General features: G+C 41.7%; 1 protein-coding gene across 1 annotated transcript in view; it reads left to right on the top strand.

Annotated features, from left to right (window-relative positions):
- LOC136480862 (uncharacterized) overlaps positions 1-25,937 on the top strand; it is a 37,839-nt gene that overhangs the window by 1,459 nt on the left and 10,443 nt on the right. The window contains exons 3-10 of the mRNA XM_066478297.1: positions 1,023-1,212; positions 1,301-1,499; positions 6,522-6,581; positions 7,063-7,301; positions 9,664-9,739; positions 15,649-15,754; positions 16,306-17,643; positions 17,845-18,374. Coding sequence (XP_066334394.1) covers positions 1,037-1,212; positions 1,301-1,499; positions 6,522-6,581; positions 7,063-7,301; positions 9,664-9,739; positions 15,649-15,754; positions 16,306-17,643; positions 17,845-18,374 — 2,724 coding nt within the window. The 5' untranslated portion in view covers positions 1,023-1,036. The remainder of the gene's footprint in view (positions 1-1,022; positions 1,213-1,300; positions 1,500-6,521; positions 6,582-7,062; positions 7,302-9,663; positions 9,740-15,648; positions 15,755-16,305; positions 17,644-17,844; positions 18,375-25,937) is intronic.

Genomic DNA, 25,937 nt, shown 5'->3' with positions numbered 1-25,937 from the left:
TGGCAGCGACGAAGCTAGCGGGGGGGCTACCCGTGCTCCAGCACCCCCCTACGGCCATGATTTACATGGAGCCCGGGCTTAGCCCGGGCTATCGCCATGAGGAGGAAGAAGAAGGCAAGAAGGGGCTGGAGGAAGAAGAAGAGGAAGCCAGCCCTGGCTTCGTCGATTCCTGGCTTCGTCGCTGGTTGATGGATACAGAGTTTGGTCTTGATGAATCTACACTAGGAAACTGTGCATAACTGCATATAATCTGAGTCCCATATCATAGGTTCAATGCATGGAATAATTAACAGATTTGGTATCATATGCCGAACTCTAGTGTCACAGTTAAGATTGGGGTGGTGGCTGGAGAATGGGGACAATGGTGGCACGGGTGATTGGGGTGGCACCAGGGGATGGTGGGGTCGCCGTCGCAGGGGAGGATGCCGATGCGAGCTTTATTATGGTTCTTTTTTGAGCATGGTGTGGGTTTTTGGACTGAGCTATAAGCATCCTACTAGCACAGGGTGCACAAGGGCCAGCTTGACATTTAGCCCCAATTCTTGTGTCATGCGGAAATCGACAAGAAATAAATAGACCCGTTTCGTAAAGACATCAGGTATGTTCAGTTCCGGGTTTGTTTTTTATTTTGCAGGAACAGGGCAATGTTTTCAGGTCGCTTCTCTGTAATTTGTTTGTTGTTTTGCTGAAAACTGACAGACTAATGCTACATTCCCTGTCGATTGATGAATAACCGTAAAATGACTTATCTACGGACAGGGATATTTCATTTTTTTCAATAGTACTAGGTGGGTAAGTTCGAGAAACAGCCAAAATAATAGGAAAAAATAACCAAATTCCGATGAGATATGCTCAGTTCCCGACATACATAAATTTTCCTCTTTTGCAAGGAACATACATACTACTTCACACACACACAGACTATGCCTGTATTTTTTAGACCTTCACTTGGCTTGGAAGAAAGAAGGTATAGTTTTAACTCTGATTTCCCAAGTTCATTCTCGATTACATTGGCATTGCAGGTGGTGCAGCTTCTATGGCTACGACTTGGAGCTACACAAGACCAAATAAGGATTTGGAGTCGCCGTTTTCGGCGAAGCACTGGCACAGGCACCTGCCGTACCTTAGGCCAAACAATTTCAGTTTAGTGGAGGATTTGTATCAGTTGACCACGGATACAGCTAATGACCCTGCTGCGGAATCATCACGGAAGTAAGGCATTAGTACTTGAGCAGTACATATATCATCGTGTTTTTGTTTTATAAAATAAAATAAGTCTTAATAAGTAATCTCTTTGTAGAGAGCTGTGGGTGTTGTGTAATCTCCCGTTTGAACGCGCCTGCTTGAAGCTTCGAGAAATCCAAGACTCGGTGACACTAGGGAGTCCCCTGGGTGTGGACTGCTTCAACTTAGCTGTCAGGAACCTGGTGGCGGAGGATGCCGACAATTTTCGGGACACAAAGTGCATGGGCTGGAGGCACGTATATCAAGTTTGTATGGTGAGTACTTGTCGACTCATGTAAAAGCCTTTCTGCGGTGACTACTGGCGGGCATTGCAGCTAGCAGGACTCAACCGCATATATTTAGAGAATTTGAGGCATCATTCGGTCCAGGGATTCGTCCAATTTTTACGTATCATTGAATAATTCAACAAAAAATTTGGATTTAACTAATCTAGGTTTCGAATAAAGGGGAACAATACTTTCCTAGAAGTACAAGTACCAATCCAAGAACATACGATATGTTCTTTCTGATTTTTAATTTTTGAGAAATTTCTAGGATTTATCAGTTTTCATGTCCCACAAGAACTGACATGGAGGTTTGGTTGGAGACTTGGAATCATATTAACTAGTCCATCAACTCGTGCTCTAGCATAAGCTAGAATCATAGAAGACATAAGCATGAGATGCTTATGTTTAACAACTACAAAATAGTAAAAAATTCGTTCAAAACTTATCAGTCATTGGTATATACCTTTTTTATATATCTATAATTTTTCTCTTTTCACGAATCTTTAATATGCATTAAGTGGAAATCTTAGCTTTAGTTATGGTGGTTGTTTTTTTCTACCAATGTCATATGAGGATGTCATGAATCTAGAATTTTCTTTCCAAATTTTGATCTTATATTAGTGAAAACACTTAGTCTTATTATATATTTTATTAACTTTCTGTTAACTACTTCATTAAGTAGTATGATAGTATAAACGGTCATTTCAGCAACATCATGTTGATTAAAACTAGTGGTAACGCTTGAAGTGAGATTTAAGATGGGTTAGTGGAGCTAACCTCAAAAGGATATATTTGTATTAAAGCCTTATAATCACATCTTTACTCAGGAACCTCAAAGAACATGTAGGTCATAGCCACCTTTGGTCTGCACAAACTTACCCACTTAAAATCATATTTGCAGTAGTACTACTTAATTTATTATAAAAATAGAGTGCTTACCATTATACTATCAATATATAGATATGTCAAATATTTGGGCTAAAATGTATAAATTAGCTAAAATACAAACTTACATAAACTAAAATGTATAAATTAGCAATAGAAAAGTAGAGGCTCCCTACATACTCTAAAGGACTGAGGGTTTGACGGGTGGATTTGAAGGCCTCCTACATTTGAGCACCAGAGTAGTGGGCCTCCTGGAAAGAGCTTTTAACCTATGGCCATTCAAAAGTAGGTTAGAAGATTGAATAGGGGTCCTACTACAGTTGCTCTTAGTATTCAGCCTGTTTGTTTGGGCTTGGCTTGTCGTAAACGATCGTAAATTTCCAGCCGGAACAGTATTTTTCTCTCACATAAACCAGCCAGTAGTACTTCTTCACGAACCATCAACGATACGAACCAGCCAACCGAACAGGCTGATTATCGCTGACCACGGTAAAGGGTTGTCTAATAAAATAGGAATTATTTTGTGCACCAAACAAAATGCGCTGACCACATGAAGTGTTTTCAGAGGTGGGACGCAACATCAATGTTAATTCAAAGTACAGAGGTAGTGTACTCTGTCAACCTCTGAAAATTGAAACAACAGATGCGGACACCTTGAGATGCCTGCCTCCAAAAATAGGAACACTAGAGGCGGGTTTCTTATGTCACCAGCCTCTGTTAATCTATTAAAAAACAAAAAAACAAAATTCTCGTCACGGAGCTTCAGATTCACGCCATTCTCATCCATTCGCCTCCACACCATGCTCATCGTCCTTGCAATCCGCCTCGATGACACCGCCATTCTCAACCACACCCCGTTGTTGGACCTGCAGCGTGCCACCACGCTGACATGGATCTGCAAGAGAGAGGTTGAGAGATAGAGAGAGTAGAGGAGGAATAGAGATGGAGCAGGATCTATCCACCGGTCTTGCCTACCGCCTTGACTACACCCCACCGCCAGATTTGCACAGTCGCCGCCACCGTGGTCTAGGTGGATTTGCAAGAGTGAGAGAGATTGAGAGAGAACCGCGTGGATCTGCAGTGAGAGGTTGAGAGGGACAGCGCGAGTAGAGAGGACACCCGCTGAACCTGCAATGTCAAAGTATCTAGACCGTACGTATACATGCATAGACAAGACATCTGCCCCTCCGTACACAAGGAGACCCATGCACAGTCACCGAACTTGCCGCGACTATTGTGGGCATGGCGTCATGCAGGGTTGGGGGTGGCAGTAAGCAAGGTTAGATGGCGGTGGCGAGTGAGAGCGATGGGCGGTGCCATGAAGGTGAGGGAGAGAGAGATGAGCATCCACACTACGAATGTAAGGGAGAGAGAGATGGGTATCCGCGCCGTCAGGTTGAGGGAGAAGAAGGCAGGAGGTTGGGTAGACTCCGGGGATGGACTGGTTAGGTTCTTTTATGAGCCTTTGTCTTTTTGTGGGCTGATCGTATAAGTGGCCCACCTCTGAAAATTGATTTGGGACTCTTAAATGAGCCACCTCTAAGCTATTGACAAAGGTGGCCCATTTAGAGTCTGTTTGGAATGGAGGAATACAAAACATAGGGGCAGTTTGGCTGGTTTTCACTGTTCACTCTCTCACAAATTCCTCTAGATTCATCCAGATTCCTCCAAATTCCTCTCAGCGAACAGGGCCATAGAGACGGGAAAAAACAAAGGAACAAGAAAACACAAGAATTAATTGAATGGGTAAAACAGAGGATTGGAAAACACAGAAATTTCATAAGAGTTGTGTTTGGAACACAGGAATTGAAATATCTCAAGAATTTGAGGGAGCTAGAAATAAATCTAAGTGCTTAGACTAATGCATAGTATTCTTTCTTATAATTAGAGGTTAGTAGAGATCAAACCAAGTAGGTTCAACATATGGAGTGGACCCACATGCCAGTTGTCGTTTCGTTTGCTCTCATCCACTCATTTCTTGTCTTTTTTTAATGCCTCATTTCTTATCCTCGTGTCTCAGAGATGAGAATGAGATGGCAGCAAGCCAACGGCAAGTCCTTTTACTTCTCCATGATTGCTGCTCCTTTCTTGCATCTCTCTTCCCTTGAGCCTCTTACGCGTGAGTGACTGCTGCTGTTTGCAAGCCGTGGCCGTGGCCACTGCTCCTCCTGGCTTGTCCGTGAGCGGCGGCGGCACTGACGCTGTACAACCAGCGCGGGGAGATAATGTGGTCGGGCATCCAGCCAAGCGCGGGAAGGAGCTGCTGGCGTGCAGCGGTCTGCCGTTGGCTCCGGATGCGATTGGGGAAGAAGATGCAAGCAAACAAGGTACTGCTAATGAGGCTCCTCAAGTGCTATTAGCATGGTCGTAAGTCCATCCTTCACGCGTAGGAAATTTTCCAACGGATCGAGGTGGATGTTTTATTTCCTCTACTTTGCATAGGAAAGGAAGCCATCCCAGAGGAAAGGGATGACAGATTCCTCCATTCCAAACACAGGGTGACGTAAGCAAAATGAAGGTATCTCATTCCTTTGAAATTCCTATGGAAAAACTCCAATCCAAACAGGCCCTTAAGTGGCCCTTATTTTCTGGGCATCTGATCTGTTGAATCATTTACAGAGACAGACAGAGAAAGGTGCCGCCCCTGAAAAATAAAATCTCCTATCTGCTAAAATCATTTTTGTGCTAGTGATAATCTATTGGCCTAAGACCACATTGCGACTCCAAAGGGAGTTCCAGCATTTTGTGGGACTTGAACCTGTAACCTGCCTAGGGTCTCTAGGCATCTTTTTTTCTGAGACCACGACCATCGAATGCGTGAGGACTGGTCCCAGAATTTCAAGATTCAGAATGCAAAGATCACTGAACTGCAGTGGTCGTTGGGCTTTGTCATATTTTAGGAACTTGAGGTAAGCATAAACAATCATAGAGCTTAATGCAATTTTTCTGGGTCGCCACTAGATCAACAACCTCCTTGTCTACGAATCATTTGAATTGTACTAATTCTAAAGCAAGGGAAAAAAAACTGACCACCGAAACTGGTGAGTAGCATGGAATGATATTTATTCACAAACTTGCACCAATCAGGAGAATGCTAAAGAACTAAGACACTGACCGCTACCATTTGCGGGTAGATTCCCACTTACATCTCTAGGTAAGACCATGGAACACAATCTAATATTCTGGAAATATCAATGCAACTAAAGCATTTTAGTACGGACTGAAAGCAAATCCTTGTGCTACACACCTTCTTCATCAATCCATATCCCAAGGCCATTCCCACATCCATGGTCCACGGGCTGATACCATGGTGGCATTTGCTACGGCGCTACGAAATAACTTCAAATCATCGTTGTAGATGGTAATAGAAAAGATATATATTTAATCAGGAAAGCAGAGAAAATATCTTTATGTGGATCTAACTTCTATATTTGTCATATTGGATCTGACTTACAGGCGGTGGAACTTATGAGGTGCGTGACATTATCACACATGTACACATGTTAGACTTTTGTAGGCATGTTAAACTCTTTCTTTTTTTTTACATTGTAAGGTGCTAAAGTTGATCCCCAAATCTGGTCTAGGTCTGGTCTCCACGTGATAAACTAACTGACTTCATCTTTTAACCCTATTTTTTATGTAACAACTTTTTACTTGATAAATTAATTAACTAACGTGATTTCACCTTAAAAACAAGCATACCTTCATCCTATCAGGTGCAACATTTTGTATCTAACAAACTAACCTGGAACTACACGCGACAAACCAATGACTGCAAGTAACCAGTGCTGGGCGGTGAGAAAGGCCATGTGAGATCAGAATGTGTGAGTGGTGGATGCTAGTTTAATTCACGACAAGCGATGTGTATAGGCTGTGGGTAGATTGGCCTAAACGTTGGGCACCTTCGAATTAATAATAAAGAAAACAGATGGAAACATGTCAGGGCGAGGGACAGAACAAAATAGCGGGTTATTTTCTCCTTTATTTGGTTTATTATTATTTACAATTTCAGTTGTTTTAAAATTCAAGGGCTGTTATTTATTTGTAGAGATAGCCAGAATACCGTAGATAGCCCTACAATGGTCAGTCATGTTCTTACTGTGTTTACTTGTATATAAAATGCAGATGGATTCAACTGAGTTAACTACCTCTCGGTTTGCTTGTGATGTTTTTGGAGCACATTTGGTAAGGAAATTATCTACTAGTCCACCGTAGCTGAAACATATCACTAGGTTCTTAACTGGTAGTTATTAGCAAGTCCATAATTTATTTTCTCAGAGATTTCCAAAGTTATGTACTAGGTTCGGAAAAAAAAATGGGACAACAATGTTTATTAAGAAATGTTGAAAATGGTTGAAATGCTGTGGCAAAGTTGTTGAACTAGTTCCTAATTAGAAACCTTGTATGGTTTTCGATCACAACGGTTGATGGAAGTACTCATAACTTGATATTTATCTATTATATAAATTAACAAATGTTCACAGGATACAGAGCCACCAAATGTAATATAATCGTCAGAGGTACTTCTATATATGTACAATGATTTAATTACTATATATCCAATTATCAATTGTTACTGTTCCAGCACATTGTACTCCTGTGAATTATCACAGGCTGGTTACCTATATATTCTTACAGTTATTGTTATGGTATATTTATTTCCCAGGTGTTGATCCCAGTGGTGCATGATGGGGATTGGAGTTTGTATGCTTTCAACATGTGCGATCGGAAGCTCAGTATTCTTGACTCTAGCCCTCATCCCCATCCAGAGGTGCGTCATGGTGAAATTAGGCGCAAAATATCTGGTGTTCTTAATCAAACCTTGGCTACCCTGTCCGATGGATCCCAAAACGATATCTGCAGCTGGAAGTGTCAATTTCCAATGGTGCCTAGGCACCAAAACAGGTAAACAAACTGTGGCTGCTACTTCTTCTCTTGACCTGAGTTTTCCTGCCTGATCCAGTTATTGACTCAGGGTGTGTTTGGCAGTTCGAGCTCTGCTCCAAAACCTTTCAGAGCTGGTCATCCATTGCTCTAGAAATTCTTGAGAGCTTGAGCGCTGCGGCCAAATTTAGGTCTTAATTGATTTGTTTTATTCTTATTTTCTTTTAAATAAGATGCTTAAAAATTTTAATTTATATTACAACATAGCTCTATGTGCATGCATGGATCTCGAAGTTGAAGTTCTATAAAACAAAACATTTAAGTAACACATAACATCCTGAACTTTGTTTATAAGCCTGTTAACATAGACACACATCTCCTATATTTCAAGCGCTTAACTTTTCGTGTTCATAATATCGATGGGTTCAAAAGCTGTGTTTCTGGGCACAATGTGATAAATTATAGTTAGATCAATTCTCCAACTCAATCAATGTTGGATTGATCCAACAATTTCCCATCTGTCACACATTGGTGTCTGTCAGCACTCGACACTGATGACCAGCCCATCACACACACACTCGATCCACCAAGCCTTGGGCCTACACGACCCGTGCTTACTACTTGGAAAACATTGTGGCTGGCTAGTTCCTTTTTATAAAAGTTGTTGACCCAAACACCACCGAGTGTACCTTTCTAAACCTCAAATACTATTCTCACTACCAATGTTGGACTAGTCCAGCATAGTTCACCTATACCTAGGAATGACAAAGGGATAGGTCGGGCTAGATGGAGAGCCTGCACACCTGTAACGGACCGGTAGGAGATCGAGACCCGAGAGAGAGGATGTGAATTGGAACTTCTAAGATTTAACCTGTGGCTTGCTCAAATTATGCTACAAGAAAAACAACAAACTAGCTATCTAGATGTGGAAATGTTGTTTTTCCAGTGCTCTTTACTTAACCAACCCAAAGGAGGTTAGCAACATATAGCTAACTGTAACAACTAGCCTATGCTAAACTAGGAATAAAAATGTCACAACAATCAAGCACAAATGTAAAAGTTTAATGCGGTATGTAAAATATGAGCAAGGGAGGGCAAACTACCATAGATGATAATTTATCCCTTGGTATCGGTTGCCAAAATGCAATACTTAGTCCATGCTGAAATGCTACAACTAATATGCCGATATTCAGACTTGCCCCGGTCACAAGCGAATACTAAATAGGACACACAACACAAACTATATTTCACAGTATATCAATGTTAGAGATGCTGATTTCATGTGATCATTGAGAGAATATGGGATATAAAACACATGCATAATGATAATCAATCCCTTGTAGTGGAAGTCTATATCCAGCCCTAAACCTGATGGGTCCCCAGAACGTATCGTAGGACTCGAACCCCAAGGGTCCTAGGTCTAGAGCAGAGCAATTGGATTAGGGTCGGTGATACACTGACACTGAATGGGATCACTTAGATTGGAAGAGTGGTGAGTGTATCTTTGTATACAAAATAATTAAGGGTTCCTTAGGCCTAATTATTTGGATGCATGTGTATCCACGTTAATCAACATGTGTTGGAGTGGATTGGAATGTAACTTAGTTTAATTCAACAACAATCCAATTTGACACATGTGGATTGAGATTAATACCTGCGCATCCAAACAAGGCCTTATGTTGGCTTGGCAATCCACTTTGTGTCCTCATGTATGGAAGCAGGAGAGAGGGATTCGAAGCACACACCAACCCTAGGCTTTCCTGGTCCTAGGACCCACAACACTATAGGGGCCAATGCATACTTCCTCATGCTGCGTAGGGAACCTCTATATCCTAACTCGTTGCCATCCCTACCTGTGTCATTATTCCTAGGGATTACTGAGTCATGGAACAACTAGTAGTAAATGATGTTTAGTGGGTGCTGCAGATTTTGGGGAAGTAACATAGGTTAGGGCGATCAATGTAGATCCAGCAACGGGAGTGATGAAAATTGAAAGAGGCTAGTTGGGCAAGGAGCATCGGGCTATATATCTTGTGCTGAAGGCCTAAAGAGAAACCATTTTTATATTTGGAGGGGGAAGAAAATGTCATCTAGTAATGTAGATCCAATGAACCACCTTAGTAGACTGAGGGAGGGGTGATTTTTACGACCTTGAAGGGTACTAAATCCCATAGTTTCATGGCAATAATTTGTCTTAACCCTAGGCACGCAAGAGTGTACTCTCGAAACATATGATAGAAAAAGAAACCATCCCACATAACAGTGCTTGGAGTCTCTAGTTCCATCACTTCTAGGGCTGCCACATCAAGAATGTATATCTTGCAAGAGAAAGATGTGAGGTTAGCATGTGATTGACTAGTTTTTCTTTCATGTCCATATGCAGAAATGATTGTGGCTTCTTCGTATTCAATTTCATGCGCTTGTGGGATGGCCATCAACTTGCTCAGTCATTTCCTGAAGTAAGTTCCCTCCATATATTCAATATTTAAATATCAGTAATACTAGGGACACAAATCGATCAAACTTAAAGTTTATCCTAATATCAGTAGTTTTTTACTAGTATTCAATATTTAAATGATGCAAAGATATCCTAATATTAACAACTTTGAACTGCTAATCATTGTCCCTGAAATGTTGGTTTCAATCCCATTCACCTTTGGTTCCGATTATCTTGATGGATGTTTCTACTATGCTTTTTCTCATCATAATGCAATGGTCATAAGTGCCCCCAAAAATTGAAAATGTCAAAGAAAAATTGCGCCAAATCAAATTATGAATAATTAGATCTACAATTCTAAAAACAATACACAATATTAACCTAAGATAAGTAAGAACAAGAACAAATATATTGATTTAGTTTCATTTGTTTTCTATTCCTCGCCATTTTACATATATTTTATACGATAATCTTTGAATGCATATGATACACTACCTGACCAATTGTTTTTCGAGAAGATATTCAAATGGATTGCTTCAATTTATAATAAACTAGCCCATCAACGAGTGCCCTTGGATAGGAGAATACTATATTACTAGGAGATGAAAATATTAGTAATTCATGTTTAGTACACATAACTATTTTTTTTACCTTTGCTCTATCTCTTTTTTGATTTTCTAATTCAGTACTCATATAGATACTTTATATTCTCTATCTCACTGGTTGCAATAGACATATAAACTGCTGTATATCATTTTTGCATCAATATCCATATACTTTCTCCCTCATAATTGCCCTTCTAATGTCCTAAACAAATATTTAGTTGAAACTTCTCATGAAATGTGTTGTCTATAGTCGCAATCTGTATCTTGTAACATGATGAATGTAAAATTTTACCTCGAAATTTTATTTTATTATTTGCTAAAAGTTTTTATCTGCATGTTAAGCTAAGAGTCTTTGTGCCTATAGTACATTTTATTCAAAACTCATCTTTTGTATTTTATTAAATTAAGGAAGTTAGGTTCAAGACTGCACTCTTAATTAATATGATGGTACAATTGGTCAATTAAGGCTATGCCACCCTACTCCAGATCGATGGTGGAGCTTTAAGTTAGGTCTAGGATGGATTAACAAACGCTAACCCCAACAGGATATTACCCGGCCCCCCCCTTCTGCTCCGAATTATAGTTTATTGGTTTTAGCCTAAGTAAAACTTCTTTAATTGTGATCACTTTTTTATAAAAATATATTGATCTCTAAAGGCTTAAATAAAATCCCTATCAAAATAATGCATAAGGAATATATTGAAACAAATTTGATGTTCAAGATGTTGGTGGTTTTTTGTACAAACTTCGTAAATGTTAAAATGTTTGACTTTGGAAAACACCCAAAAGATTTTTTTGATTCAAGAAAACACACAAATTGAATTACAGTGTACAAGCTAGGGAGTATTGTTTAAGCCATATAACTACTACTTACTCCAAAGAAAATTCAAAAAAAATAGGGAGGCCCTGTGCAAAACCAGTTTCCTCCTACAAGCCTATTATTATGGAAAACTAGAAATTTTGGCAGCAACTCATTTGTAAATCGCATGAAGAACCAAACATACATTACGCAAGAGCATGAGAAAAAAAAACACCAACAGCAATATAGATAAATAAAATATAAACTCTGCATGATGGCACAATGAGATTAATAAAATATAAACTCTGCTTGGCACACCACATCCTTATAACATCCCGTTTGGCATAAAAACAAGACTAACATCACCAACATTAATAGAACTTAATCAGAATGCCACACTTCTAAACTGAACTAGTAAAGCATGAAACAAACTACAATTCTGGTGGTGGCCCTAGTGATGCATGCGCACATGCATCTAATTACCATGACCATCATGTTTGACAAAACAAATAAACACATATGAAAGAATTAAAGGGGTGAGACAAAACTCAACAACCAACAGCTACGGACACATAAATATCTCACATATGTCGAGTTATTAAATTTTAGACCATAGTGGATCTGCAATGATAAGAAAATAAATGACCAATTGAAATCCACATCTCCATTATATTGAAATTTCCCACCATTTAACACGGTACCAGTGTACCAAATTCTCCAAATGTTCATACTCTCCAAACAAATGATGTATGCATGCTATGAAGCAACTCCATTGAGAGTTTCATGTCAAATGGTGCCAACCTCTTATACAACTCTATGTACTAGTACTAGTCATACTGTGATACCAGTGACCAGCCTTATCTCCATACCATATGCATATTTATGCATATGAATGATCATGAATGCTAGCCCCATGTTGCGACAAATAGTACAATGAATCGCACTCGTCATCTCAAGGCAAACATGAAGGTACAATATTGTCACACACGATTTTAGGGACAAAATCAAATGTAGAATCCTATGTGTGCCCAGGAATCAGTCACACACATAAGATGAAAAATTACAATGTATCAAGCACAGAGTTTATTACATATCGAATAATGATCCATTCATAGAAGCAAATATTTCTCATAGTAGCGGAAACTCAAATTCTAGTCTTCAAGTGAAGCCTCCAAATGCCACAGGGACGGTTGACTGGTGAACCACAAGTCTAGAAAGCCTCAGGAAACTCAGCATAACCGCCATAATTTGTTATGCATCTGGGATTTTTGTCCAAGTAGTGAAAAGAAACAAGCATAAGTACATCACGTACTTAAGAATTATAACATGGGGTTTATGAGGCTCAAAAACGCTGAGACACATAGGCTTACAATGTTTAGCATTTTAATGAGTCAATTTTAGCATTAGTAGCAGCAAGTTGAGCCATGCCCCAATTAATCACATGAAACTGATAACATGAATGATGAAATAACATTTAAAAACATCGAGGATCATTTGTTATTATTTAATAAGGAATCCAGGCCGCTTGTAACCGTGAGCATAGTTGTTATAACAGTTTTACACTCTCTAGAGGTTGTACAACTTTACCCATGAGCCGTGATTTACCCTTTTGTCTGAGGCAGCCAACCTCTTGACCCACTTCCAAGGAAAGCCAGTAGGGTTCACTATGAAGTCTTTCAAAGGTTTCAAGTTAGTGGCCGCTAGGTTTCAATGACAAGGGGATATACAGCCCCCCTTTCGAATGGCACACTCACGGAGAAGTACTCATTGGAACAGAAGCCGCACTATACCCAGCTCGCGAAACCCCTTTTGCGCATTTCGATAACCACTAACAAGCTATAAAAGGTCCTTCTACTGAACTAAAGCCAGGCCATATAGAACTCATGGTTATACTATAAGTCCTTGGTGATCACTTACAGATAAGTCTTTAGGGAGGACAAGAGCATCATGTATAAGCCAAATGCTCTCACCCTTACGTTGCTAAAAAGCATCTTTTATTTTTCATTGCGTGTTCCATTGGTCAAGTTATAGTTCATGATCATAATTAATTGAGCACTAGCATTAGCTACCCATATGCAAGTTATTCCCAAGGTGACAAGGAATCAGTATATCAAATAACTTGGATAAATTTCTATGGGTATCAAGGTAGATACATGCATATGATTAAAGGTGATTAAGGTGAATAGGAGAACAAGGATGATCATTTGCTATACTTGGCTTGCTCAAAGTTTTCCATATGGTCCTGGTCATCAAAGTACTACTCATGCTCACCAACGAATTGCTCACCGTCAATACTTGATCACAATATAGCACCACACAAGCATCCACATAATCATGCACAGTGGCAGAGCCAGGAATTATATATAGCGTGGGCCGGACAATCAAATACATATAATATAGCATAAATTTCAATATATTAGGAACCCATCTTCCATCTTATTCCGTATCATTGCAAAAAAAGGCATGCTCTGTCGTTGCTGTGGAAACCGATAGAGTTAGCACAAGCCGAATCAACCTGCCAAAGAAAAATATTATCAGCAAATCAGCATGACTATGATTATTTAAAAAAAATCAACTAAATATTGTATAATGCAGACCCGTCGATCAAATAGTAGTCATCTGACTTTCTTGTTTCAGCAAATCGACGACAAAGCTCGGCAATGGTTGTCAATTTCTAAAATCTAGGATTTGTAGGTACATCAATATAAAAAATAGTTTAATTAGCCAATTAGGCATTAGCTCTAAACCGATGGAAATAAAAAATTAGAATAGAACAAAGAACTTAAGAACATACTGGCTACCTGCTGTCGTGTTGCGTGCTGCCTGGATGTGCCGATTGAATCGGAGACGGAGTCACGGATAGCCTGGAGCCCTGGACGGCTGGACCTAGGGACGTCGGACGGTGGTGCGGACTGGCGGACTGGAGAGGTGCCTTTAGGGACGGGCGGCGGGGCGGGTCTGGCGGCAGGATAGTGAATCGCGAATCGCGATCGGCCCTTGGACGGCCAGACTTCAGACGGTTGGGCTCTCTAGTTTGTACCGTATACGTATATACATACATCAGTACATGGGCTTGGACGCTTGGGCCATATGCATCACAGAAGTACTAGTGTTTTGCACCAAACATTGGGTGGGGCCATGGCCCCGGCTGGCCCCTGCCTCCGCCACTAATCATGCACGAAGCAAACAATAACTTTAATTAGAACAGTACACCAATAGTAGAAAAATAAGTTGAAAATCTTGTAAAACTGTTCTAAACATCGCTACGAACACATAGATGTGAGACTCACAGAAATCGGAGCTAAAACGGTGAAGATGTGATGATTTTAGGCTCTTGATGGCAAACCCGAAAATAACATGAACTAAATTATATGCGCCACGGTGTACAGATCTTTGCAAAGATATTGCAAGTATGACATAAGCTTGCACCATACTATGAACGACATAGTCGAATAGTGTAGAAAACCCTAGATGATGATTAAGCAACCACGACAAGAGATTATTAGGATTTTGTCGAAACCAACCGCAAATTTTATTAGCACAACTCTAAAAGAGTACAAGTGATTGTAGCTCTCTCACAACCCTACTTGACCCTCTAGGACCCACTGATTCTTGCGCTATGCAAGAATCTAGTGCAATAGCATTTCTAGCCTAATCCTCTTCAGGGCTCCTGATTTCTCCATGGAAGCCTTAGATGAGACCCTTGTATTGATTTGGTTGATGGCTATGGCCTCGACCACTTGTTTATATAGTACCGTCCAAGGCCCCTATACATATAAGTTGGAGTCCTACTTCATTTTTTCCACACTTCCTTTTTATTTTTTTATTTTTTCGTCTTACCATTACGGAATTAATTTCTAGTAGGATTCTATAATCAAGTCCTAGTAGAATTAGAGGTCCTAGTAGAATTAGATGCCCTAGTAGCACACCTCTATTTTATAAGTAGGATTTGAGTCACCACATAGCACATAAAATTCAGCCATGGCCTAAAGTTTCAACTAAACACATGTCAAACGGGATGAAAAGCATATATATGTGAAGTAATTGAACTCTACCACAACATGATAAATATTAAAAAGTATGCATCATAATATGAACAAACTAGAGGAAGCATAGATAAGCAATTTAAAATGAATGAACATAATAATTGCGGATTACTTTCTTTTTTCTTCCATTTTAAGTTTCCATATTAAATTGTAGTTTTCTTACTTAAATTTAATAATATTAATTTAATATGCCCATCGGTGTTCCAAAAGCAGCTTACGGATTCCAAAAGACGAAGAAGCGACTTGGGTTGAGTCATACAATATTTTGTAACGAGAAAGGACACTTTTTTGAATAGTTGTGTGTGTCAGTCTGACTCATGTTTCTTATAAATACCAGCTTGTAGCTGATAGACTAGCTATATTTTGGATGTAATTGGACCAGCTTTTTATTACTGCATTATGTTATCGCTTGCTTTACTTAATACAAAGAGGCGACATAGAACAAGACTTATTTCAGTTTATTATATGTACTTGTTGCCAGGGATCACGAGAGTTGCGAAAGGATTTCCTGGCATACCTGATGTGTTTCAAGGAAAATGAAGCTGCTCTGCCCCCGCGAGTTGCCACGTGCATCAGTAACCTTTCTGGTTAGTTTCCGTACAATCTGGCATGTTCTTTTAGAAGAGGAATTTCTGTGTTTGCTGGTTGGAAATATAGAAACGTAGAGTAATTCTTATATTATACGTGCAATTTTGTGTAATGTATCTACTCAGGGCCTGTTTGGGTGATGCGGTTTTCGAAAACTGTAGTATCACAAAACTATGGTTTTATAAGTTAAAGAGACACAAAACTATGATTTACAAAAAAGATGTCACGAGTGGAGTTTCTAAAACTCCAAAAAGACTACAGTTTTGACAAAATTGTGGTTTTAGAGACTACCAGATTTGTTGCATCCAAACACCAGTAGCTTTTAGAAACCAAAGTATTTCTCCAATACTTTAAAAATATTTTGCACCCCAAATTTGGGGGTCTGATCTATGTAGTTTGGAATATTATCGGAAGACGACATTCAACAGAGTAGTAGTATATATAATTTAGGATTTCAAGAACAGGGTGGGGGGGTGGGGGGGGGGATTCACTTGGAGCGCCAAAGCCAGAATGGAATCTCTAATTGTTGTTTCGATTGATTTCGATGCAGAGGGAAGGAAGATGGCGGGAAAACACCGTCAGACGTGGGCAATGTATCCAATGGACAGTAGGTTGCTGCAGGCTGCGAAACGTGACAATGTGGAGGAATTTAAGAATCTTCTTGATTCGGAGATAGCACCACGTTCTACTGCAGACGGGAGAGTCGATGTTGTTGTGGTGCCGAACGGTGTAACTGCACATACAACAGCTGGTCATCACGCAGCAGCCACTGACCATGGGGTGGCAGTGGCAAGCAGTGGAGAAGGCAATCAAGCTGGATCGCAGCCTATCCAGGAGGCAAATGAAAATGTGGGGCAAATTCCCATGTTCTTCCGAAGAGTCACTTGTGGAATAATGGATCGTATTGGTGCCAGGCATGGCGGACAGAGAGTTCAACAGCCTCCACAGAACGCAGCCGGAGGAGTGCAGGCAGAGACAACAGAAACACAGCAGCCTACTGAGAATGCAGCACACGGAGGAGTGGAAGCAAATGGGACAGTCACTGTTGTTGTGGTGCCGAACAATGTAGCTGCAGATACAACAGCTTGTCTTCATGCAGTAGCGACTGACCCTGGGGTGGCAACCAGTGGAGAACGAGAAACACGGCAGCCTACTGAGGATGATGAAGCACGAGGAGGAGGGGAGGCAGATACAAGGGTAGCAGAGCAGTCTCCAGTGAACGCAGCAGAAGGAAGAAGGGGGGCAGACACGTGGATAATAGAACTCCCAGCTCCGGACTGCGCTGGAAGTCGAGCCATCCCTCGGCTAAGTTCCATGCTCCTCCGAGGAGTCACATCTGCAGGGGATGGGGTGCTTCATATTGCAGCCAGGCATGGCAATCTAGACCTGGTGATTCAAATCTGCTCGAGGGCTGGAATTAGGGTACAGAGTGTACAACAGCCTCCGGAGAATGCTGCAGGAGGAGCAGGGGAGGCAGACACAGTGGGAGCACGGCAGCCTCCTGAGAATGGAGTACGAGGAGAGGCAGAAGAAACAAGTGAAACGCAACAGAATCCAGAGAACGTTGTGCAAGATACACTGCCATTTGCCGAATTCCTGAGGGCCAGTAACCACAAGGGCGAGACGTGCCTGCATGAGGCGGTCAGGTCGGGATGTACGGAGATGGTGCCCCTGCTCATCGCAGTAGATGCTGCACTGAACGACGAGGCCACCCCTCCGCTGGTGCAAGTTCTGGATGACAACGGCGTATCCCCGCTCTACCTGGCCGCCACGACTTCGCATAATAGCGTCAGGGCCCTTACAGTCAGGGACTACAACTACCAAGTGTCCCACGCTGGACCAGCCGGGAAGACTGCTTTGCATGCTGCCATTCTCTTCTGTAACGTGGGTATGGCCTCTGCCTATTCATGCAAACTATTTGCTGTCTTCATGGGTCACCATTATTTGTTTATTATTGTCTACATTGCCAAGTTTGACTTGTACATTAGCTTTTGTTTGTTATAATTGCCATGCCCCATTAAAATCAAACCAATCAAAAGAAAAAAAAATGGTATTGTACTAACAGTGCATGTGTCATCTTTTGTTGCAGAGAGATGTAAGGTGCTCCTTGATTGGAAAAGTAGCCTTGCAACAAAACAAGATCAATCTGGGAGAACACCACTCCACTATACAGGCATGCTAGGCATAGGTATGACACAACTCATATTGGAGAACGATGCGTCGTCAGGTTACATTGCAGATTCAGAGGGGTCACTGCCCATACACGCTGCAGCCACGATGGGCAGGCTTGATATCATCAAGAAATTACTGGACGTATGCCCAAACTGCGACTCAACATGCGACGGTGCTGGCCGAACCTTCCTCCATGTTGCTGTTGAAAACGGACATGATAATATAGTGAAGTACGTCTGCACCGACCCAAAGTTCAGGACAATTCTAAATATGAGGGATCACAATGGAGATACTGCCCTTCATATGGCCGTACAGAACGGAAGTTGGCTCATCTTTTGCTCGTTGTATAGGAACAATGAAGTATCTTTAGATTCGGTAAACAAGCAGGGTCGAACTCCTCTGGATCTTGCCTTCATAAATAATACAGGGATGCCGAACTTCAAACAGGTATGTTACATTGACTCAGTAATACTGAATCTAAGATCTTATAAACTCCAAACAAGAACTACCTAGAAAATTTCGTTGCTTGTCAAACAAAAAAAAGGGGGGAGGCTATACCGTCTAGGCTTGCAACATTATATTCTTTTTATTTATATTAGGTAGCACCTTATTTGGTTATGCAAATAGGAGTTCATGTATGCTATGAAGAGAGCCCTCAAGAATTCATGGTTTTCTTACAAAGGTTTTCAAAGACATGCATGGATTGAAATCTAGATAATTATTTTTTTGATGGCTTTAGGTAATTACATGTATGTATTCCTGGAATATACAATTTAGTTGGCCCTTTTAGATATTTTCTAATAGAAATAGTGGAAATATCATGAATTGTCCTTAAAGAGCTTATTCACTATTGATATTTTGTGATAGTTGCGTTCTCAATAAGCTTGAAGGCCAATTCAAGTAAAGGCAATAGTGAATAAGCTCTTTAATTATTAGTTAATAACCTTACACCTTGCTAGCGGCAGGGACATTAACCATATATTGATTCGTGCTATCCACATCATTGGAGGTCATGTGGATAGAAGGAACAGGAAGTTCACATGCATACGCAGGGGAGAGCACCAAACTAGCTAGATTGCCCCCACAAATGACTCGGGTTGCTACCTTCCTCCCTATAATACTAGTTTTTTTTACTTGAAAACACCTTTCAGAGCAGTTTAATTTGTTAATTTGTTTGACTGTAACGGTACTATCTCGATGCTTCCCCACCACAACAACCATTTGCACAAACTCGATATACATATCGTTTACCAACTCCTTGACTTGAAGACCTCTCCTCTTTCTTTTTATTCCACTCTTATGTCATTGTTGTGCAATTTCTGGCGAGGCCAGATCAAGCTAGCCTTTAGTTAACTGGTGCACTCCAAAAAGTCAATGTCCTGGTTCCTCACAAAATTTCCAATTCTTTAACCCTGTTCTAAATTTAAATTTTAAATCATCTTGGTACCTACAATTCCCTACGGATCAATGATTTCATTTTTTTGCCCTCATACATCTCCATATTAATCACAATGTTGCTTATCACACCATCTATTGGTGCAAGCCTTCAAAAACAAATTGCGGAGCCACTACCAATACCAATGAGCTACTCATCTCAAGCCTACTACCTATGCCACTCTACCCGCATTACTATGAACCATGCTATGACTGTGTTTGTTTTCACTTATGGCCAGCTTCTTGCCGAAAAAATCAAATTGTGTCCCTTGTGCCTGCTTGTGAGCTTCTCACGCATCCGCACCAAGGAATCGATGGACCAATAGCTCTTAAGACCAAAAGAGGATATGCTTTTCATTATTTTATTATAATCTAGGCCAATTCAACCTGTTTTTCTGTCACACCCAATTTTAAGGATAAAATTGAATGCACTAAACTCGTATGTGCCCAGGAATCAATCACACACACAAGCTGACAAATTACAATAGTATCATCACAGTGTCTCATACATCAGAGTTATAATAGAACATAGTCTCATACATCAGAGCGGAATAATAAAATAGAATGAACTCTCTCGAGGCCGTCATCACAGGGAAGGTCAACTGGTTGACCACAAGCCTAATAATCCTCCGGGAAATCCTCATACCCGTTGTCATCTGTTACCCATCCGGGATTTTTATCCAAGTAAAGAAAATAAACAAGTGTAAGTACATTCCGTACTTAGCAAGCTAACATGGGGTTATGAAGCTCAAAAGGATAGACTCTGGTTTACTGCGGTTAGCATTTTTAATAGGTCAAACTTTTATTCTCAAGTATTATCAAGTTATGCTTAAGCTCCCATTTAATTCCCATAAGAACAAATATCGGGGTCAGGTGTACCATATATCATCATTGAACAACTTTAAATGATCATCAACAATTAACCAGTTATTCTGTGAGTTTTCCGGGCCGCTCGTAACCGTGAGCACGGCTGTTATAACAGTTTGTTACCCTCTGCAGAGGTGGTGCACATTCACCGCGAGTCGTGATCCCCATATGCCCGGGTTAATTACTCCCATGTCACTACCAAGGTGAGCGGGCAGGGTACACTATGAAGCAATTTCATAGGTTTCCCTAACAAGTTAGGGCCGCTAGGTTTCCTTGGCAGGCAGATGTAGGGACCCCCCTTTCCTATGGCACAAATCCATCGCGGCTATACTCATAGGAACAGAGGCAGCCCTATACCCAAAGTGGCAAGCCCCATTTGCGCCAAAAAGGTAACCTCTAACCAGCTAGGAAAGGTCCTATTACTGAGCTAAAGTCAGAGCCATATGACTCTCCCGGTTGCACTGTCAGTCCCAGCTTTTGCCGACAGATAAGTCCTTATGGAGGGCCGGGAGCAACATGAACAAAGGTCATTTGCACTTTCGCCCTATGGAACAGTTGTTATAATTCATGTTACTCACTTTGTTCCATAGTATCATTCATCAATATGTATATCAAGTTCAGTTAGAGCACTAGCAATCTACCCATATGCATTTAACCCATAGGAGACAAGTAACAAGATAACAATCACTAGGATGTCCTTACGGGTATCAAAATTAGACACATGCAAATGAGTAATTGCTTATAGTGAAATAGGACATCAAGGAAGGCCCATGTTATACTTGCCTTGGTTCACAAACTCGTGCTGGTCCTGCTGGTCATCGAAGAGTTCTTGGTCTCCAACGTTTTCCTCACCGTCTGAACGCGACCAACACGGCAACATACAACATTCCAAAAGCATTCATGCGAAGCAAACACTCCTATCATTAGAACAGTACACCAACAGTATTGATATCAAAATAAAACATTTGTAAAACTAATCTATGTTTCGCTATGATCACGTCAACGCGAAGTTCACGAAAAACGGAGCTAAAATGCGAAAGTTATGATTAAAACGGGTTTTCCAATAGCCCTATATTTAATTAATTCTAATCATGAAATTAAAAAGTTCCAAACTTGACTAACAGTAGCTCCAACATGTAGCTTATGAAATTACGAAGCTAACGCGATTTGAATGGATCAATTCGGAGTTAAAACGACAATTATATAAGCGAAACAGTTCGAATGGCATTTCTGTAAATACTGAAAGCGTACTTTTGACTTAAACAGTGAAGTTTACGCTTTCTAAACGGGATTGCGCATTCGGGGAAATACGCTAAGGACGGCGGGTTAGGACTTAGAAAAGTCCAGGGGCTCTTTAGCAAATTTACCCCCGAAGGGGTATCTTCTATTTCGGGCCGTAGATCGCGCGATGGACGGTTCGGATTAGCCTGGGGGGTTTCGGCCGGCCGGAACAGTGACTCCGGCGAGGCATGCCATGGCCGGCGGCGTGAAGCTCACTGGCGCGCGCGGTAAGGGGCCTACGGGCCACGGTTCTAAGAACCAAAAGCACCGGGCGTACGAGGGGAAGCGAGCGAACACGTCCATGCCAAGAAATCGGCCGGAGGGGAAGGCCGGGGCGGCGGACACCATGACCGGCGGCTTGGAGCTCGCGGACGTCTGTGGAAAGGGCGCTAAAAGCCACGAAACGCGAAACGAAATGCATGGGGAGAGAGAGGGGACCACGGCGAGCTCACCACGGGCGAAAATCGGAGGCGGAGACGGCTCGGAGACGACGGCGACGCGGACGGCGAGGACGGTGGTCGGCGGGGCTCCTTCGTGCGGCAGTTGCGGCCGGGACAAGGCGAAATTGGAGCGGGGGCAGCAGGGGGCGCGCGAGAGAGGGCTCGGCTACCTTTTAACGAGGCCGAGGGCAACAGGAGGACGCGCCCACGACGCCAGGGCGCTGAACGGCGGTTCCACCTTGACCGGGAGCGGGCGCGGGATGCGGGAGGTTGGGGGCGGCGCCGACAGGCGGGGCCCGGGCGTCAGCGGCTGGGCGCGGGGCGAAGGCAGTTGCTGGGCCGCTCGTGGCTGGGCCGGCGGTTGCCTGGTGCGGGCGCAGGCTACGGTGCTGGGCTGGGCGCGGCTGGGCCGGCGCGGGGCGCGCGGCTGGGCCGAGCGGGAAAGGGTGGGCTGGGGCGCTGGCTGCGGTGCTGGGCCTCGAGAAAAAAAACAAATGGCCATGGGCCGAATGAGAGGAAGGGGAGGAATGGAAGGAAATTCCCTTTTTCTTTTTATAAATAAAATTTTCAAACTCATTTTCAAAAGGTTTTTAGAATCTTTTAGCATTTGAATAAAACACCCGTCACAGAAATAAATATGCAATAGCATGAATGCATCAACATGTTTCTATTCTTGCATTTTCTTTTAATTTTATAAAAGGAATATTACTTCCTAATTTGAATTGCACATATAATTGCATATTTAAATCAAATTTACTATTTTAAAAAGAATTCAAATTTTTGGGTGTTACAATTCTACCCCCCTTAAGATGAATCTCGTCCTCGAGATTCGGGTGATTGCTTACTCAAACAGTTGGGGATAGGTCTTTCTCAGATCCTCTTCTCTTTCCCAAGTAGCCTCATCCTCTGTGTAACGATTCCACTGCACCTTGCACATCTTTACTGTTCGGCTTCTCGTAACTCTTTCGGCAGTTTCCAAGATCTTTATCGGATACTCCTCATACGTAAGATCTTCCTTGACAACAAGTTCTTCCAAAGGAATTTGTTCTTCTGGTACCCTCAGACACTTTTTCAACTGGGAAACATGGAACACGTCGTGCACACCGGACAAGCTCTCAGGCAGTTCCAACTGATAAGCTACTTCTCCACGTCTCTCTAGGATCTTAAAAGGTCCTATATACCTTGGTGCTAACTTTCCCTTCATATTAAATCTTCTCACACTTCTCATTGGTGACACTTTCAGGTACACATAATCATCAATCTCGAAAGTCAGCTCTCTTCTGCGAGTATCAGCGTAACTCTTCTGTCGAGACTGAGCTACTCTCAAATTGTCTCTAATCATTCTCACTTGTTCTTCCGCGTCTCTAAGGACATCGGGACCAAACACTTGGGTTTCTCCAGTCTGATTCCAGAACAAAGGTGTTCTACACTTACGTCCATACAACGCCTCGAAAGGTGCCATCTTGAGGCTCTTTTGATAACTGTTGTTGTATGAGAACTCTGCGTAAGGCAGACTCTTATCCCAACTATCACCATACTGAAGTGCACAGGCTCTCAACATATCTTCCAAAATCTGGTTGATCCTTTCAGTCTGTCCATCAGTTTGCGGGTGGTAAGCAGAACTGAAATTCAACTTAGTTCCCAAAGATCTATGTACTTTATGCCAGAATTGCGATGTAAATTGGGTGCCTCTATCCGACATAATTTTCTTGGGAACACCATGTAAGCACACTATTCGTTCCATGTATAACTCTGCTAATCTTGCACCATTATATGTAGTCTTGACTGGTAAAAAGTGAGCGACCTTGGTGAGTCGATCCACTATTACCCATATTGAATCATAACCTCTTTGAGTGCGGGGTAATCCTACAATAAAATCCATGCCAACTTCTTCCCATTTCCATTCAGGGATCTTCATTGGTTGTAGTAACCCTGCAGGTCTTTGATGCTCAGCTTTCACTCTTTGACAAGTGTCACACAAAGCCACATATTCTGCCACATCTCTCTTCAAACCATACCACCAATACTTTTCTTTGAGATCCAAGTACATCTTGGTACTTCCGGGATGTATAGAATAAGCAGACTCATGGGCCTCTTGCAGAATTGCATCACGGATAGCTTTCACTTCCGGTACACATATCCTTTTCCCGAACCAAAGAGTTCCATTCTCATCCATTCTGAATCCGGGTGCCTTTCCAAGCACTACATTCTCTGCTATCTCTTTAAGTTTTTCATCCTCCAATTGACCTTTGCGTATCTCCTGTTCCAGTGTAGGCTCTATTACCAATTCCATTGCATTAGTGACCAGGCTCAAGTTGAGATACTCCATTTCAGCACACAACTCTGCTGACATAGGTGTTGTCTGAATTCCATTGGCATAGCTCTTTCTGCTAAGTGCATCAGCTACTACGTTTGCCTTTCCTGGGTGATAATGCACTTCCAAATCATAGTCTTTGATCAATTCCAACCAACGACGTTGTCTTAGATTCAGATCTGATTGGGTGAAGATATACTTCAAACTCTTATGATCAGTATAGATATCACTCTTATGTCCAATCAGATAATGTCTCCAGATCTTCAAAGCATGAACCACAGCTGCCAATTCCAAGTCATGAGTAGGATAATTCAACTCATGCTTCCTTAGTTGTCTGGATGCATATGCAACCACTCTTCCTTCTTGCATAAGCACACATCCCAGACCCAAACGGGATGCATCACAATATATAGAGAAGTTCTTGTTTAAATCGGGCAAAATTAATACTGGAGCTGTAGTCAATCTCTTCTTTAGCTCTTCAAAGTTTGCCTGACATTTATCTGACCATACATACTTAGCATTCTTTTCCAACAAAGCTGTCATAGGCTTGGCTAGCTTGGAAAAGCCTTCAATGAACCTTCGGTAATAACCAGCCAATCCCAAAAAGCTTCGAATCTCACTTACAGTGGTTGGTGGTTTCCAATTCAGTACATCTTGCACTTTGCCTGGATCCACTGCTATTCCACCATTGGAGACAACATGACCCAGAAAAGAGACTTCCTTTAACCAAAACTCACACTTGCTCCGCTTAGCGTACAACTTATGTTCTCTAAGCTTTTGCAAGACCATCCTTATGTGTTCCGCATGTTCTTCTTCAGTCTTGGAGAATATTAGTATGTCATCTATGAATACTACCACAAATTTATCCAGAAACTCCATGAACACCTTATTCATCAAATACATGAAGTATGCAGGTGCATTGGTCAATCCAAAAGACATAACGGTGTACTCCTATAATCCATACCGTGTAGTGAATGCTGTCTTAGGTATATCCGAGTTCCGAATCTTAAGCTGATGATAACCAGATCGGAGATCAATCTTGGAGAACACATGAGCTCCTCTCAACTGATCAAACAAATCATCTATCCTAGGCAAAGGGTATTTATTCTTGATGGTAACCTCATTAAGTGAGCAGTAATCCACACACATCCGTTGACTACCATCCTTCTTATCCACAAAGATCACAGGTGCCCCCCACGGGGAAGAACTGGGGCGTATGAAACCTTTTTCTTGCAACTCTTTTAGTTGTTTCTTAAGCTCTTCTAATTCATTAACTCCCATTCTATATGGACGTTTAGCTATTGGTGCAGTTCCAGGTAATAATTCAATAATGAATTCAATGTCTCGGTCAGGTGGCATACCTGGCAAGTCATCGGGGAAGACATCCGGAAATTCCTCCACGACACGATCTTGTTCATTGATTTCACCATCTAACTGATTCACTGTGGCTGTAGGCTGAGCTTGCACTACTACTTCTACACAGATTCTATCCCCATTGAGTGATGTCACAACCACAGATTTCTCCTGACACTGTATCACTGCCCGGTGTTGTTTCATCCAATCCATTCCCAGGATAAGGTCAATTCCCGCTGTTCTCAACACAATAGGCTTCACCTTGAAGTCTACCCCCCTTAAGGAAATGCTAGTTGAGGGGCTCCAATAAGAAGCGGGCAT

This window comes from Miscanthus floridulus, chromosome 9, assembly GCF_019320115.1.
Source record: "Miscanthus floridulus cultivar M001 chromosome 9, ASM1932011v1, whole genome shotgun sequence".
Lineage (NCBI taxonomy): Eukaryota > Viridiplantae > Streptophyta > Magnoliopsida > Poales > Poaceae > Miscanthus > Miscanthus floridulus.
This window is presented reverse-complemented; position numbering and strand designations above follow the sequence as displayed.